The sequence below is a fragment of the Siniperca chuatsi genome, linkage group LG8, assembly GCF_020085105.1.
Source record: "Siniperca chuatsi isolate FFG_IHB_CAS linkage group LG8, ASM2008510v1, whole genome shotgun sequence".
Classification (NCBI taxonomy): domain Eukaryota; kingdom Metazoa; phylum Chordata; class Actinopteri; order Centrarchiformes; family Sinipercidae; genus Siniperca; species Siniperca chuatsi.
This window is the reverse complement of record NC_058049.1, coordinates 21,875,057-21,891,773: the sequence shown is the minus strand read 5'-3', so window position 1 is coordinate 21,891,773 and position 16,717 is coordinate 21,875,057. Positions and strand designations below refer to the sequence as shown.

The window sequence follows — 16,717 nt, the reverse complement described above, 5'->3', positions numbered from 1 at the left end:
AGTAACTTAGTGTTCTACCCCTAAGCCAATAAGTCTGCCCAGATACAAGACTGGTCTGGGCATGCCCAAACACACACACACACACACACACACACACACACACACACACACACTCACAGAGGACACACCCTCAAATACACACAAGCAGGTCATAAATACCAGAGTAATGGTAAAGCTCATATCAGACCAGTGGAGAAGGGAGTATTCTCAGGAACACACACACACACACACACCTTGACATCAACAGTCCAAGTCAAGGTACTTTCTCAGGAAAAACATGAAAGCAATGGACGACATGGATGGTGGGAAGATGGAGTAATAGTGATGATCTATTCAACTCTATACATTGTGCACTTGTAGGAAAAGTCTAACAAAATACAACTGCTTTGTGAACTGAATCAGGGTTTGAGGAAATCCTCCATCAAAAATAGTAAGTAAGGCAAACATCAGAGGTGCAAAGGGAGAGGAACACATTATTTCACACACTGTGTCTGATACCTGAGCTATCTGGAGAGTTTCCTGGCCCCAGCACAGAGCCCTGACTAACACACACGCACACATGCACACGCAGAGACACACACACGTTTTATGCTTGCACACAAACTGCAGGCTGAGTGGCGTCCGGGACCTGTGTCTGCCTGTTCCTGGCTAGTGTATTTAACTGGGTGTAGCACAGTCTATACTTAAGGGAACTGAGATAAGTTATATCCTGGGGACAGCGAACCAGGAAGCTAAGAGTTCCATCTGTTGGTTCGCTCCAGCCCCGCCCCCCTGTCGGATCACAGCAGGGAGATGGGGGAGGGGGAGGGGGCGCTTGTCAGACAACCAAAACAAACAGAATAAACCTCTCTCATAAGTCAGTTCACAACCCCGCCGGTTACTGGTCAGTGCGTGTCTCTCCAGATTTGTGCAGCAGGTGGTAGAAATAACACGGGCTTGAAGAATCATCAAGTCCCCAAAATGCAAAGGAAAATGTTCTTCCCAAGAACATAAATCAAGCGCTCCTCTCTTTCTCTGACTGTGTTGCTGGCTGTGCGGAGCGTGTCAGACTTTGTAGTAGATGTTGGCAGGGCTCTGCGGGGGCATCTCCTGGACAATGTAGACGGGGTGGCCATAGTCGCCGCTCACCTTCTCATAGTGAGGGCAGTAGTTGTTCTCTGTCCGCAGCGGAATGATGATGTCACTGGGCTCTGTGCCAGCCGTGCCCCCGGGTAGCTTGGGATTCGACAGCGTGCTGAGTGACAGTGCTGAGGGGCGGGGCTGCGAGTGGGCGTTTTTTCTGGCGCGCTTGCGCATCTTGATGAGCAGGATGACGAGGAGGAGGATGAGCAGGAGGAAGATGATGCAGCCAGCCCCGATGGCGGAGAACACAGCTACCTTGGAGCCGAGGATGCCATCCGAGTTTGCCGAGGAACCAGACTGGTCCTGATTCATGTGGTCTAAAGAGAGAAATAAAAAGAGAGGGTTAGGGACTGTACAAAATTATTAGGGAGGGAGGGAGGTGGGGTCAGAAAAGGGGGAGGGAAGATAGAGATCAAGAAAGGGTGTTTTATTTTTTCTTACCCAATATTTCCATTTGTAAGATTTATATATTTTCATAATATAAAAAAAGAGATCAAAAAGATTGTTTTCAATTCATTGTCGGGTGAAAATATAGCATTGCAGAAGCCCTTCAGCACAGAGCTGTTGCCTGTTCCCAGTTTACTCATTTGGTGGCTATAATAACAGTTTAATTAGCAGCTCTTTATTCAAAAATAGAGGCTGTATTTTCACCATTGTGTTACATTTGCAATAATTACATTATTTTGAGATATGTGGGGGGTATTGTATTTTTTTTTTAATAGAGGGGGATGGTCGAACGAAAACATTAACAACACTTTCATACAGTCCCTTAGAGACTGCTGAACACTCTGAGAAGTAATAACATTTACAGTAAGCCAGTCCTGTTGTGCAGATCTTACAGTTTTGTGCCTAAATCAACTGTGATCACATCCCTGTTTGTTGTTTGCTCTACATGACTAACAGCCCCATTGATGTAATCTAATTGAATTAGCTCAATCAAAATAGCCTCCGAATGAAATCCGTAGTCATCACTCAACATAACAAAGATTCCTGCTCTGATAAGATTGAGCCCGGGCAACTTGTATGACATGTCGAGGCCACATTTGTATGGCAAAGGCCAAGTGGGATATGAAAAAAATGAGGAGGGCATATCTGAACATCTGATTTTATTTTATCCCTTTGTCTTTGGGGTTCAGGATGGGGAGGATGGGGGAAGTGTGTGTGTGTGTGTGTGTGGGGGGCTGTTACTAGATGAGAGAAAGAATGACTGGCTCCTCCAGTGACTGAAATCTGAGAAGAACCAAATCTGTTTTCCATGTATGCATGCAGCTGCTGCCAAAGAGCAGCATTCACCTCCTCCCACCACCACCACCACCTCTTTACTGTCCATGACCCCCACCAGCCCCACAGGCACACAAAAGCCTCATACCTCTGGAGACTGCCATCCCCACTAATGACTGTGTCTCTGCACTCGGCTGACCACTCTGCACTTAACCATTTATTGAGGAGGGGATAACTGCGCCTTACGCCTTATCACAACTAAATGACATCACTGAAAACTACCGTTTCCAGCCTTATCTGTGAAATCAGAGACGCAAAGAATTTTGTACATTCTGGGCGCTGGAGAGAGGCTGTCAGAAATTTCATTCCTGAAATATCAGCCCCTCAAACCACAGTGACATGTCCTTCATTCCACCCTCCACTTCTTCACTTGACATAATCACTGATCTAACAATGGTAGACAGGTAAAAGCCCAGGTATAGGGAAAAGTGACATTAGGAAATCTTTTTATAGAGCAACTAATGTCAAATAAGCAATTATTAAATGAGGATGGCTTATCACATTGGGACAGGCAGAACAGTCTGTACTTGGAGGAAGTTTGTGGCGTACAAAGTTGTGGAGTGAGTCAAAAAGTTGAGAAGTGGTCCCTCCTGTGGAAAGCAGCTATGAAAGGTGCTGGTGAAAACAGGAAACAAGGAGGCCCCAGAGCTTCCAAGGAGGCTCGAGTGACTTCTTCAATTACCTCTGCTTTTCATCTAAATTTATCTGCAATTCTAATGAGGTTTAAAAAGATATATAATGAAGAAGTCTGTCTTTGAGTCTCCTTGGGTGCAGCACACCCTTTGTGTAGAGTCTGAATTAGTAAAGTGACTCAGGGGTGAGCTGTATTTGTTTTGGGTGGGGTTTTATTATTATTATATTATTGTTTTATTGCAAGCTGCATTTTGGTGAGCATTAGATTTATTATTATTAACATTGGTTTTACACCTTTTTTAGCATGTTGACCCCCAGAAGTCAAAGGATGCCTGCGGCATAAAAACATATGAGAGAATAGTTATTTTGGGAGACTCAACTATGATTTATATTTTCTCTTTTCAGGCTAAATGTGATTAATTATTAGAGGAACCCTTGAGGCTGTGAATATTCGTTTTTTACATTTCAAAAACCTTTATTTTACTAAAATATTTGCACTTTAGAAACTAGCATCCTGTAAGTCTGAAGCGGCTGCAGTGTATGGGTATAATGTTGGTTTGTCAAGCTGCTCACCGGTGTTTCCTGGCATCTCGGGTCCAATCCGACCCTGGTCAGGCGGACTGGGACTGGACTCCGGTATAGCGTTGTCTTCTGGAGCCTCCGGCGCCACGGGGTTCGCTGCGTTTGGAACTGTGGGAAACAAAAAACACACAGAAACTCAGCCTTGGCAAGCTGCATGCGCTGAATTACAATAACTTGTTCCTCAGCATCGGTAGGGATTATTTTTTATTATCTTTTGATATATCTTTTATACACAGAGAAGGTTATCTTTGCATGTGTTGAAAGCATCTCAGAAGTAAAGATGAAAGCACAAAAAGAGGAAGGACAAGTTAGCAAACGTCTGTGAAACACGCCAGTATCCCTGTCCTGTCGTAAAAAATGAGCTCACATCTACATCAGCTGCTCCTTCAGCAAACACTCAGACAGGCATTTCCAACACTGACACATTCATGAGAGCGTAGGACACACACACACACACACACACGCGCGTGCACACACATAAGTCCACACCTAGAACACTCTTACAATACACTTAGGCATGGCAGAATGAGGGTAAAGTAGTTATATATTAACTTTTTATTGTTTTACATTATTCATCACGTAAAAAGGCCATAATATGCTTTATTTATTGCTCTGGCTTACACTCTGCCTGAAAAGAGGCACACTTCTGAAGAGGAGAGACTAGGAGGACAGGAAGAGAAGGGGGAAGACAAGGAGAAGAGGAGAAGGGGTTTCATAAGCTCTGAGGGGAACGCAAAGGAAACAGACAGTTTATCTGTCTGTCTGTTGTGATTTCAGCACACACACTTTGAAGTCTTTGTGCGGTAAACACTGGTGGGTCTGCGGCGTGGCTTTTACGAGGGCAGGGTCGGCAGACACAAGACAGTTATACCCTATTACTGAAGCCAGTCCGATGGATTCCACAGCACACTATCAGATGCTTCTCCTCTATCAGGCCTTATCTGCATCTGCCCGAAGGCCTGCTAAAGGGGTGTGTGTGAGAAATAGAGAGGAGGGCGTGTGGGGAGGCAATTTACATTTGAGTCCCTCGTGGCAAGTTTGTGTGGCGTGTGTGTGGCCATGCATGGGTGTGTGTGTGTGTGTGTGTGTGTGACAGTCTAGCAGTCTATTTTCTATTTCCACCCCCAGTTTGGTCGAGACTCACGCAGGGAAATGATTCGGGTGTGGGATGTCTGGAAGATAAGAACGATAGAAAAGAGAGAAGAAAAAGAGAGGAAATATGGAAAGAGGAAAGACAAAGCGGGACATAAATTCACGGGCAACATCCACTCATTTTTTTTGCATTTGGCAAACATAACCACACTATTAACAAATTAATCTCCTCTCCTCCTCCATCTTCTCCATGTCCAGACCACCGCATTGCTCCATACTGATTACAGCAGTGGTGAACCTAGCCGTGAGCTGTTGTGCGCCATCAATAATTGATGAGAAAAGACAGGAGTGAGAAGTGGGAACATTCATGTATGGCAGAGGATATGAGAGGACACAGTGATCTGATTCTCTCCGTGCATGTAGCCCCAACACTGTTTGTCACTGAGCATGTGCAGGGAGCGTTCTACTGTTCTGACCCATTTTTCTGGGTGTACTGCTGACATTTCCCTTAGCTATGCAGGCAGCAACTACCTCAGAACTGCCAACCCGCCAGAAGGAGGGAGAAGGCGGGGGGAAGAGGAGGAGTGAGAGTGAGGGAAACAATGATCGCGCCACAGAAGAGAGAGACGGATATGTTGGGAGAGGTAGAGAAGGAGAAAACGGGTGGGGCATGGGGGGTGCGAGGCGGTGAGTCAACACATTTCTAATGAGCACAGTGACATGTTGTGGTGGAGGAGAAAGAGTGCTGAACGGCGATGGATGTATAAAATATGGGCTCCCCCGTATTTCCCCCTTCAATCAATTTTGCTTCCTCTTTACTTCACATTTTATATAAAGACAAAAGACAGAACACGAGGCATTTAAAGTACTATTAGATATCGACGTGCCACGGTGCATAATTTCCAGCAAACAGATGAGTCAACATGATTATGCCCGGGAGTGTCTCCACAATAAAAAGCAACTGTAACAATAAAAGAATGTGCACATATTGCACACTGGCATGAGTCACCAAAATATAATCTACAGAGCAAAGGAGTACGAGTGGACATATGGGAAGATCTTGGGCTTGGACTTGGACACAGGAAGTGTTGGCATTCAGCTGCAGAGATGGAGGAAATGTGGCTTAAACAAAATAGCATCTGGGGTCAGAGACAAGCAGAGCCCAGGTTTTCTAGTGTGGCTACAGAAAGTAAAGGGCTAGGGCTGCAAATAATGACTGTTTTCATTACTGATTCATTTTTTGAGGGTTTTTTTTTTTTAGTTAAGTGATTTATCTTTTTAGCCTATAAACTAGTATTAAATGCCCATCACAATTTTCAAGAGCCCAAGATGACATCTTCAAATTACTTTTTGTCTGACCAACAGTCCACAAGACAAATATATTCAATTAGTGGAGTCAGTCAAAAATATCTATAAAAAAATAATAATACTTTTTAAAGGCAGCCAATTATATGGCTTTTGTGTGTGATGAATTGATGATTTGCTTTGTCATATATGATAGTTAAACTGAATATCTTTGAGACTTTGCATGAAATGGTCGGATAGCAGTGGTGGAGGAAGTATTAAGATAAATTACAAGTAAAAGTCCTGCATTGAAAATGTTACATACGTATGTAAGTATTATCAGTAAAGTGTACTTTAAGTATCCAAAGTAAAAGTTTTCAATGCAGGAAAATGGCCCTATGTGAGTGTTAGAATATTATAAATTATATCACTGGATTGGTATTTCTGATGCATCAATGTATAAGTAGCATTTTACTTTTGTATACTATTTTACATACTGTTGAGTGGTTTCATCTCTAATAAGGCATCATAATTCACAAGATCATCATACGTATGTAAAATATTATTTTTTAAAGTATCTAATAACTATATCTGTCTAATCAATGTGTATGGAAATACTCAAGTAAAATACCAGTACCTTAAAATTGTATTAGAGTACAGTACTTAAGTAAATGTGCTTAGTTACATTCAACCTCTGTCGGATAAAGCAATTTAAATACGTGACCTTGGGCTCTGGGAAATTACATTGGGCATTTTTCTGTATTTTCTAACATGTTATAGACAAAACAATTCATCGATTAAAAAATAAAATAATCGGCAGATTAATCAATAATGAAAAGAATAATTAGTTGCAGCCCTAATGGTAGCTTCTTTCTGTCAGAAATTTTCATCAAAGTTTCTGCCGACGCTCTAATTTCTCACGGCCTTTCCTCTAATAGTTACTGGGTTGGATTGGCACATTATGCATCAAAAATTCCACTCACAGAAATAGATTTAAAAGTAGTAGCAGCTGGGCCAACAGCATCTTTTCTAACAAGGTTTTTAGGGCACATTGATTGTGAGTGACAGCTCGCTTTCGGACTGTTTTGGGAAATGAGCGCACGGCTCTGGCGAAGTTGAGGAACAGCCAGCAGCCACACAGACTCGAGCTGTGAGGAACTTTCCTAGAACCTTCCTCGAATAAGACATTTCCTTTCAACTTTCATTAACGTGAGTTTGGGGATTTGTTTTCCTCCAAGTTAATAGTTTAGTGTAAAAGCCTGTGTTGCCTGCACTCATACAGCTGTTGTCATTTGCCGATGGTGTTGCAATCCCAGGCTGTCGGATGCTCAAATTGACCTACATGGAAAAGATAATGCAATGCCTGTCTGTTTCCGAGATGGTTGTGGGTATTTTTCACTGGATCTGTTGAATTTCTTCCGACTCAGACCTTGCTAGCATCAGCAGCTTGTTAGCTTCTCTTCTCCCACCGACTGCCAGGATACACTGCTGTCATCCCACTAGCCAACATTCAAATATCTGCACAAGTTTGCAGGCACACACACACACTCTGCCACACACTGCAGATTTCTCAGCGAGTCTCAGTTTATTTTTGACATGTTGAGATCCAGCTTTTAAGCTGGAATCAGATCATCGTGGCGGGCAGATGTTCCTCTCAGATGGTGGTTAGTGTCTGTTTCGGTCAAAACAACCACACTGAGGATGGGGGGAATGTTTACAGAGTAACACATCTGTGTACTGTACCCTGTCAAATTCAGGATATGGATGTCCACATACTAAGTAAAACTGCATCTAAAAGTGAAATGCATGATACAAACCAAATGTTGTGTCCAAGGATATCTAAACAAAGCTGGCTTGTTTACTTCTAGCATTTTTAGATGACTTACCCCGACCGTGCACTTACATACCAATTTCAAACACATTTTCATTCTGGGGTTACTGTATAAGAATCTGGTTAAAAAACAGCTGAGGAACATCAGAGGCCTTTCTTTTTAGTCATTTCCTGTTTGGTTGTTATTTCTTAGTGATCTCACAATTTGCGCAAACTGTTTATGTTATATAAAAGATTTATTCAAAACTACTGTATATGACTAATAGAGGTGGATGTATTAGAGTATATGTAATTTCACAGCATGATATTGATATATCGTGATTTTTTACTGGAAATTCAACTGAGAAAATGAATATAGACAAAATAACCAGATGGGAATGTTCTTTTGTGGCAGACTTATACCTAACTAAATACCTAACAAATTACGGTACTTCATCACATTGAAGCAAAAGCCCTGTAAATCCAATACTGCAGGCCTACTTACTGATTTCAACATTGCCTACAATGGGCCTTATACAACCAGAGATATTAAAGCAATGGTTACCTCAGACTAATATATGGCTAAATCTTTTCTATTGTCTTACAGTATATATATCCCCATATCACCCAACCTTATAGACTAACTAAATAATGTAACTGCTGATTTGAAAGTGATATTTAAAACTTGAATAATCTTTTTATTTGTAGCTATCTTGAACACTTCACATGAGAGTTTCATTTTAGAATGTTTTTTTTTTGGTAGCAATTTATTTTAATCCCTCTATTTAGCAGTTATAAAACAGTATATAAACAATAATACATGGTTTATAACATGCTACAATACACTATAATGTAGTTGTAAGATTATATGAGGACATTTAATGTTTTTATTCATGTATTTGTGAACAACTATAACTCCTCCTGTGAAGCATCTGTAAATGGTATTTTGAAAGATAATGACTGATTGACAATATACAAATGTAATCATATAAAATATGCCATTATATTTTTATGAATGTGAAATATTAAGTCTTTGATTATTATATTAATTATTTATATTAATTGTATTATATATTGCATTACATTTTTTAATGAAATACTATGTTAATTGTTTTTATTTTGTTCATAAATACTTCTTCTTTACTCTCCATAACAACTAAGCAAACTCCATCCATGAAAGCCACCAGATGTAGTAAGTGAACCTTGAGTTAAGAGTTTTTTGTAAAACTGCTATTTCCGAGGTCAAGAATGAACCTTCAAATTCAACATGTCTTCAGAAATTTTGAACACATTTATGCATTTTTTAACCTGCCTGTTAACGATTTGTGCATGTGTATTAACAGCTAATAAATGTTTTATAAAACTGTATGGATTTGTTTATGTGTGTAATCAGATATCATTAAACATTATTGCATCTATGTTATTCTGTGTTTTTATTCATTCACTATTCATAAACCAGTTATGGATGGTTTGTAGAAGTTATCATTTTTGCCAAATACATTAATAAACACTTTAAATGTCCTTATACCTCCTTACAACTACATTATAGTGTGTTATAAACTATTTAGTAAGTGTTTTCTTACTGCATGTTAATTATTATTTAATCATTCCTTTTAGCTTTTAAATAAAGGAGCGAAATATTTTTTTCTGAATATATCTATATTGTGTTGTAACCTGTAAAATCAAACATTGCAATCTAACAGTGTGCATTTACTATATTTTTACTACTATATTGTAAATGGTTGTTAATGGTAGGGCTGGTAAATATGCCTGGAATATAATATTTTTAACAATATTAATAACAATATTTTTCTATTTCAATATACAGTATAGCAAATGCAAATGTCTGCAAATTCACATATGAAAATAATAAAACTGATGTTAATCAAAATAATGTTCCATTGCTATGCATTACATCTAACATACGGCTTCAAAAGTGGAAAACAAAACCTTATCTTCATTTGGACACTAGAATTTTGTAAAATGATGGAACGATATGATCATATCATCAAGAGAAATGGCAGTATTGAATTATCACCAAGCCCTAGGTAATGCCTCTATAGAAGTTATATCAAACATAAAAAAAAAACACAAAAGCATTAACACTGGTGGACAATTCATTTTATAACACAACTTTACAGTTCTACCGAGCAGGTCCTGTCGGAGGCCTGTGGCGGACAAAGTCACGCTAGCGATAAATGAAAATGTCACACCAAAGTGAAACATGGCTTTAAGGCAGCAGCACTGTATTGTGTTCTACATGTGAGGTGAGCACATTTACCTTGCCCGACTTTCATGATGACTTTCATGGCTCGGCTCTTGCACACGCCTCCCTCCCGGTTCTCCAGGCCCTCGACTGTACCGTTGGAGGTTGCTGGAGGGGGAAGAAGGAGATGAGGAGAAAGAGGACGGGGTGAAGGACAAGAAGAGGGAGGAAGTGATGGAGGGTAAAGAGAAGAAAAGCAGCAGAAGAGGAGAAAGTGGAGGAGAGAAGATGACACACTGGTTAATGAGCATGTCCATAACGTACAGAACTAATCAATATTTACGACAAGCACTGATTAGCTGTTCCAGTGATTAGCCGTTCTCACCCTCAATCAACCGCCAGCTTCTCTCAACGGTATCTCTCATTAACACAATAAAGTGAAGTCAAATGAATGGAACAACATTAGAGCCAACTGAGGGAGGGTGGGTGCTGAGGTGGAGAGGAGGAACCTGTGTGTGTGTGTGTGTGTGTGTGTTTTCTGTCTGTGCATAGTTTAGCAGTGAGACATGCCAGCGAGAGTTCCAGCTGCTTGCCAAGTCCTCGAGCAGCTTACTCCCTCTGAGCCACATGTGTCATTACTTGCTGGTAGTGCTGAGAGCTAAATGCCTCCCTTAATGTTTGCACATGCATGTGTGTGTGTCCATTTATATATTAGAGCTTGTGTGTGTGTGTGTGTGTGTGTGTGTGTGTGTGTGTGTGTGTGTGTGTGTCAGCCTCTCTCCATTTGTTTTAAAGTGTGAGTTCTGCTCCGACTTGAACGAGGAGCTCAGGGTCGAGGGTTGCTTATTCAATGTCACATTCACTTCAGACACTGTGACACAATTGGCTGTCTATTTTAGGGCCCATGATAATGACCTAGGGAGACAGACTGTGACTCTGACCTTAACACTGAGCGGCTAAGCACAAGGCAAGTTGTGTGTGTGTGCGTGTGTGTGTGTGTGTGTGTGTGTGTGTGTGTGGCTGTGCGCCTGTGTGGGCGCATGCGATGGCAGCTCTAATTTTGGAATTCCCCAAATGATCTCCATCTCCGCTTAGTCTGCTGTTTCAACTTACTCCCTTCCTCTGAAATGCTTTTGTTTCTCTTCCTGCATTATCCGTCTTGGTCTCACTCTCTCTCTCTCTGTTTTTTCGCTCACTTCATTTAGTTTTTTATCTGCGCTATCTGACTCTACCCCTCCCCTTCCCTCCCTCTTAACTCAGTGACCATCTCCCCGGGTGATTGCTTCAGATGGCACCCTCATTATGATGAGATAGTCTTGGAGAGGCTGCTTATCTAATGATGACACAAAGAGAGGCAGACTCAGCTACAGAAAGGGTGGGGTGTGGGAGGGGGTCCAAACAATGCACTACAAACATCAAAATAGTTATTCTCGCTGGCATGATGTATCAATGTTTCCACATGCATTTCCCTGCTGTAAACTGATGTTGTATCAAACAGTGTTGAAAACTGGCTCTGTAGCTATGGAAAAGCTCATCTACTTGATTCATGCCTTGTCATTCCTAAGTATTATTAATGTTGACATTTTGTTGCCCTGTGGGAATTCATCTTTGTACTCCGGCAAAATTGAAGAAAACTAAATAATGAATTGCACTAATATTATGTTACATTATCAGATCATACTCAGGCTCTAAATTATGAGGAGAACCACAACATTTTGTTAGTGTGGCCGGAGTACGTGACAATTTGTGAGAATGATTGTGATAACATTGTGTCAGGAGCTCTTTGGCAAATTCCCTCCACTGTAGACTCAACACGACTGAGTGAACCGGACACTGAAATATATACGAGGGGCCGGCGGAGCCGAGTGCAGCGCAGGAACAAAAAAGATTTCAAATTTACGTGGGACATTAATGTGGATGAACACTCAAGGCTAAGTGAGTCTTATGATTTATGTAAAGTCTATGCAGGGAGCATGTCTCTTCTAAAGGGAACATTCAAAGACAGTGAGGTGAATAGGCCTGTTTCCAGACTTAAAGGCACACCGTCTCGCAGCCCTGAATGGCCCAGACGCTGCTATGAGTGCTAACCTCATCCTGCCATTTTCCACCCAATTTCTACTCTTCTTTCAATTTTTAAATTTCCAAGGCAAGGTTATACAAAAATGAGCTCTTTGAAGCTCGAGCTCAAAGGCGCTTGAATAATCTGACTAAGAGTGAGCGTCATGCTATGAATTTTATATCCACTCAGGGAGAGCAAATCTTCTCAGTGTTAACTTACTTCTGTCATCTAAATTAACTATTCCTCCAGGCTGGCTGAACGGGCTCCTGCATTACTGATGTGGCATGATGATAAGTTGGCCCTCAAGGCTCCTGTTTAGACAAACAACTGAAAGAGAGCTGGATTTATAAAGAGATGATCATTTTATATGTTGTTTGTATTCAGGCCATTTAAAACGTCAAATAATTCTAGGCCTTTACTGTACCACTGGAAATTCATAATTCGATTAACTGTGTCCAAATTTAACCACATTTCCTTATGCGAATCCATCTTTTAAGTACTATTCAAGATGTAAATCTACTACAGAAACAACTGTTGAGTGCATTAAAAAGTGTGCAGTGAATCTTTAAAAACAAACTTGCAGACTGTTAAGCAGCACACACTCCTGTTTGTCATTTTAACCTTTGTCTGATATCTGTATTTACATCTGTCATGTCAGAGTTTGCTCAAAAAAAGATGATTGCCTGCCACTTTTCTCAACCTCCCTAACCCTACTACACACTGCCAGCTTTTTTTTTTAATCTGAAAGCCTCTCACTCACTCTATCTCCTCTTTACCTCCCTCTCTAACCCTCTCTCTCTCGCGCTCTCGCTCTCGTTTCATCCCAGCATACTGACGTTAATCCAAATCTGGATTTCCCAATATTAAAAGGCCGACGGTCATGGCGTGTTTTGGAAAGTGGAAACTGGGGAATTGGGTCTTCCTGTGTCTCGGCGGAGATAAAAACACAAGGGGATAAAGCAATGACAGGATGAAGAACAAAGAAACTCCCATTCCGCTGCTAATGATTTAGTGGAACAGACCGCTTCAACATTAGCGGTCCAGAATGCCGAAAGAACTGGTCATTGCATGAAGGAATGTTGCTTTTTTTAATAAAGCGGTCGGCTCCAAAGCTGGTTTTTTGTATGATTTAAGGCCCTCTTTGTGGGTGTGGATCATTGGCCGCAGAGTGACTAGTGGGAGAACAAAAGATCTACAGCTGCTGAAGTCATAAGAGAAACCAGGTGCCAAATGTTGATGTTGGGAAATATCTACAGTGCAAATGTATCAGCCAAGAGAAAGCCTTACAGGGGAAAGAGCTGGCCTGCAACAAAGGCTCCCATTCCAGTACTACACACATACCACTACTGCTAGCACATTAACATGCATGTGTAAATGCACACACTTACATATACACAAATGCACACAGATTTCACAAGGACATTCGGGGTAGAGTGGAGTGCTCCCCTAGGTGCCTCGAGGAGAAGAGTGGGAGATGTGTGAGAGATACAGTGCTGACTGGCCGAGACGACACAAGCTTAGGCTGGAGTGCGATGCGGCGGTCTATATTTATTCTCAGGTCTGCTAAATGAGGTCACTCAGGTGGTCCTGCTGAATACATTCCCCATCTCCATCATGAATCATCTGCTGCTTATTATTCCTGTCCAGCCCAGGGGGGGGGCTTGCTTTCATACAGCGCAATGGGCTGTGTGTACACGTGTGTGCATGTTCTCCCGTGTCTATGCGTGCGCGTGCGTGCTCGCGTGCGCAACATCTGCCCAAAGCACCGAACGAGGGGATAGATACAGCCCATGTGACAGACAGAGAGCAGGTTGTTTAATGAGAAAGTGGATGAGAGGTGACATTCATTGGCTACCTTTCACACACCCCCCCCCCCATTCTCCACAGCATTCAGACTTCCACTTAGACGAGCCGAGCAGGGACCGGGTAGTCACAGTAACCACCAGTAATAATGTCTACATTTTCACACAAAAAAAGAAGCTAAATACATAAACAGGCACAACCATGATCTGATCACTCACAGTTAGCATCAAGGAAAAAAAACAGCACACAGAGCTGTTTCATCCATTTGAGGCAAAGCAGGCAGCTAAACACAGCCGTGCCAGGCATGTGTGTCTGTATCAAACACAGCGCCACAACAGAAATGGCTATTTCTCATACCTGATATTGCTATCTCGCTTTTTGTTTACAAGTGGGGAGAAGGAAAAGAGAGGCTATTTGCACAAAATATTTCACTCCTGAATGAGCACAGAGAGGATGAGATTAGGTTTATGGGCCCGATTCCAGAGATAACCCTACCCAGTAGATCTGGCATGCATGCAAGCACTCACGTGCACACACACACACACACACACCCACAAAAACATACAGAGTGAGGTTGGCAGACTGGAATAATACTGGAGGATCTAGATGTTTGCACTTTGAACCTTTTCTAATCCAGAGTATTAGGGCATGGCTAAAGCCTGATTATGGCAGAATGAAATGGATCTAAATAGAAGTCCAAGCCTCCATTTCTTTGTTCTAGAAATAGATATGGAAATCAGTAATCAACCTCCAACCTCTCGGTAGCCATCTCTCCTACGTAGCCTTCTGCACAGGTTTGGCATCGGCAAAGAAAATTCATTCAGACTTTTCATATCATCTCAGATGAATTAGGTGCCCTCGGCTCAGCCAATGTTTTCTTCTCGTGTTTCTTTTCAATAATAAAACCTGGCAGACATTATAAAATAGTCATATCTTCAGCACTAGTGCTGCACATTTTTCATGCTCTTTTGAAAATCCAATATTGAATTTTGGTTAAAATAAATGTGGTGTTGAGTAATGTGCATGGACACAGCTGATGTTTTCATCTTCATGTTCAACAACGGTGCTTTTTTCCTGTTTCGTTTTTTGAGAGCATCACCATGCTGCAGCTCTAACATCACCGCGTGCTTCCTGTTCCCAGGAGCCGCTTTGCTGCGTGTATAGTAAGCAGGTAGCAGCATTAATGTCAAGGTTTAAGGTGGTTAGCGGCCCACTGCACACAACTGTTGCTCAGCTCACTGCTTCAGTATACAGCCAGAGGGGGAGCTCCTCTCCTGCGTCCTGATTAGACTGCTCTCTCGCTCTCACACACGCACACACACACACACACACACACAAGCAAAAAGCAAACGCATGCACAGCTGCACACACACAAATGCAACCACACTTGAAATGGTTGCAAAAAAAATATACAGACATGTAAGCACTTTGGCCACAGAAGCGAACACACACTGAAGCACACACTGACACGTACACACACACACACACACATTGGCTGCCTGTGTAGCCAGAAGATCAGGCAGGACTTAAGAGCTCCTCCGGCACCAAAATTACAGGGTACCTCTAAATCCTTCCAGCAGAGAGCACTATGGGATAGTGCGGGTTGGGGGCTGTGGAAGGGTGAGGGAGGGCGGTGAAGTGGAGAGGTGTGTGTGGGGGGGTGAGGTGTTTAGAGAGGGGATGGAAAGAGGGGTGTGTGGGGGCAGGAGAGGAAGCGGGAGATTCCATTTTTTGAAGACAAGCATGTGTGTGAGCCAGGGAGGAGTGAGACTTGATCTGTCTGAAGTGTGCTTGCATGCAAGTGTGTGTGTGTGTGTGTGTGTGTGTGTGCGTGTGGGGTAGTGGATGGGGGTGTCTGTGCGTGCGTGCATGTGTTGGTGAGGGAATATGGAAGGAGGTGATGAAGTGAGGAGTTGAGAGGAGGAGGAGGAGGAGGAGGAGGAGGAGGAGAGCTCAGTTTGGAAAGAAGAAGAAGTGGGAGGTGATCGCTCTCTGTGAAGCAGAGGAAGCATATGTGTGTGTTGGACTGTGTGTGTATGTGTGTGTGTGTGTGTGTGTGTGTGTGTGTGTGTGTGTCTGCCAGCTTGCTTCTCTCTCACTCACACTAACCACTTCTCTTACACTCTCCCCTGAGTCTCTCATTGTGTGTGTTTTGGCCTCTGTGCAACTGTGTGCATTTGAGCATCTCTTCATGGAGTTGTGTGTGTGTACATTAATGTGTATTTTAGTGTGTGTGCATGCTTGGACAGATATTTGCATGAGTGCGAATTTGTATTTCTGCATGTACACGTACAAGTGTTTGGGAATATTTTTTATTGTGTGTGTGTGTGCATATGTTTGCGTGTGTGTGGTCCCTGTACATCAGTCAAGACAGTCCCAGATTACCGAGCCAAAGGTTGGGCAATATGGACTTTCATGGCCAGCACCATTGGGCTAGTGCTTCAAGACTACTTATGACAGCTTTTAACCTCTGCAGAGGACCTGTCAGCAGCTCCCAAAGTGTCTGTGTGTGAAACCGGGAGTGTGTGTGCGTGTCTGTACAAGACTCCCAGCCTACAGACACAGAGAGCTTCTGCATCATTTAGCTGGGGGTGTCTGTGTGTCACCTCTCTGGTGAATCCAGTGGGGCAGAGCTTTTACACCACTGCACTTTCCACTCTCCATTTCCCAACTCAGCATGCTGCAAAACCCCATGCTCCCGTACACAGCACAAAACTTCCCTGTGTATCTGCGCGCACGCGCACACACACTCACACACACACACACACAAAAACAGAGGATGACATTGTCCTGTATGCGCAAGCACAAGGAAACACATAAGAGAGGATACGCACATGCAGAATTT

The 16,717-nt window shown here is 42.4% G+C and overlaps 1 protein-coding gene across 1 annotated transcript in view; it reads right to left on the bottom strand.

The window, feature by feature from the left end:
- Positions 1-811: 811 nt before the first annotated feature.
- Positions 812-16,717, bottom strand: part of efnb1 (ephrin-B1) — a 56,041-nt gene continuing 40,135 nt past the window's right edge. Inside the window, exons 3-5 of the mRNA XM_044204821.1 lie at positions 10,086-10,178; positions 3,610-3,726; positions 812-1,439 (exon numbers count right to left, since the gene is read on the bottom strand). Coding sequence (XP_044060756.1) covers positions 1,045-1,439; positions 3,610-3,726; positions 10,086-10,178 — 605 coding nt within the window. The 3' untranslated portion in view covers positions 812-1,044. The remainder of the gene's footprint in view (positions 1,440-3,609; positions 3,727-10,085; positions 10,179-16,717) is intronic.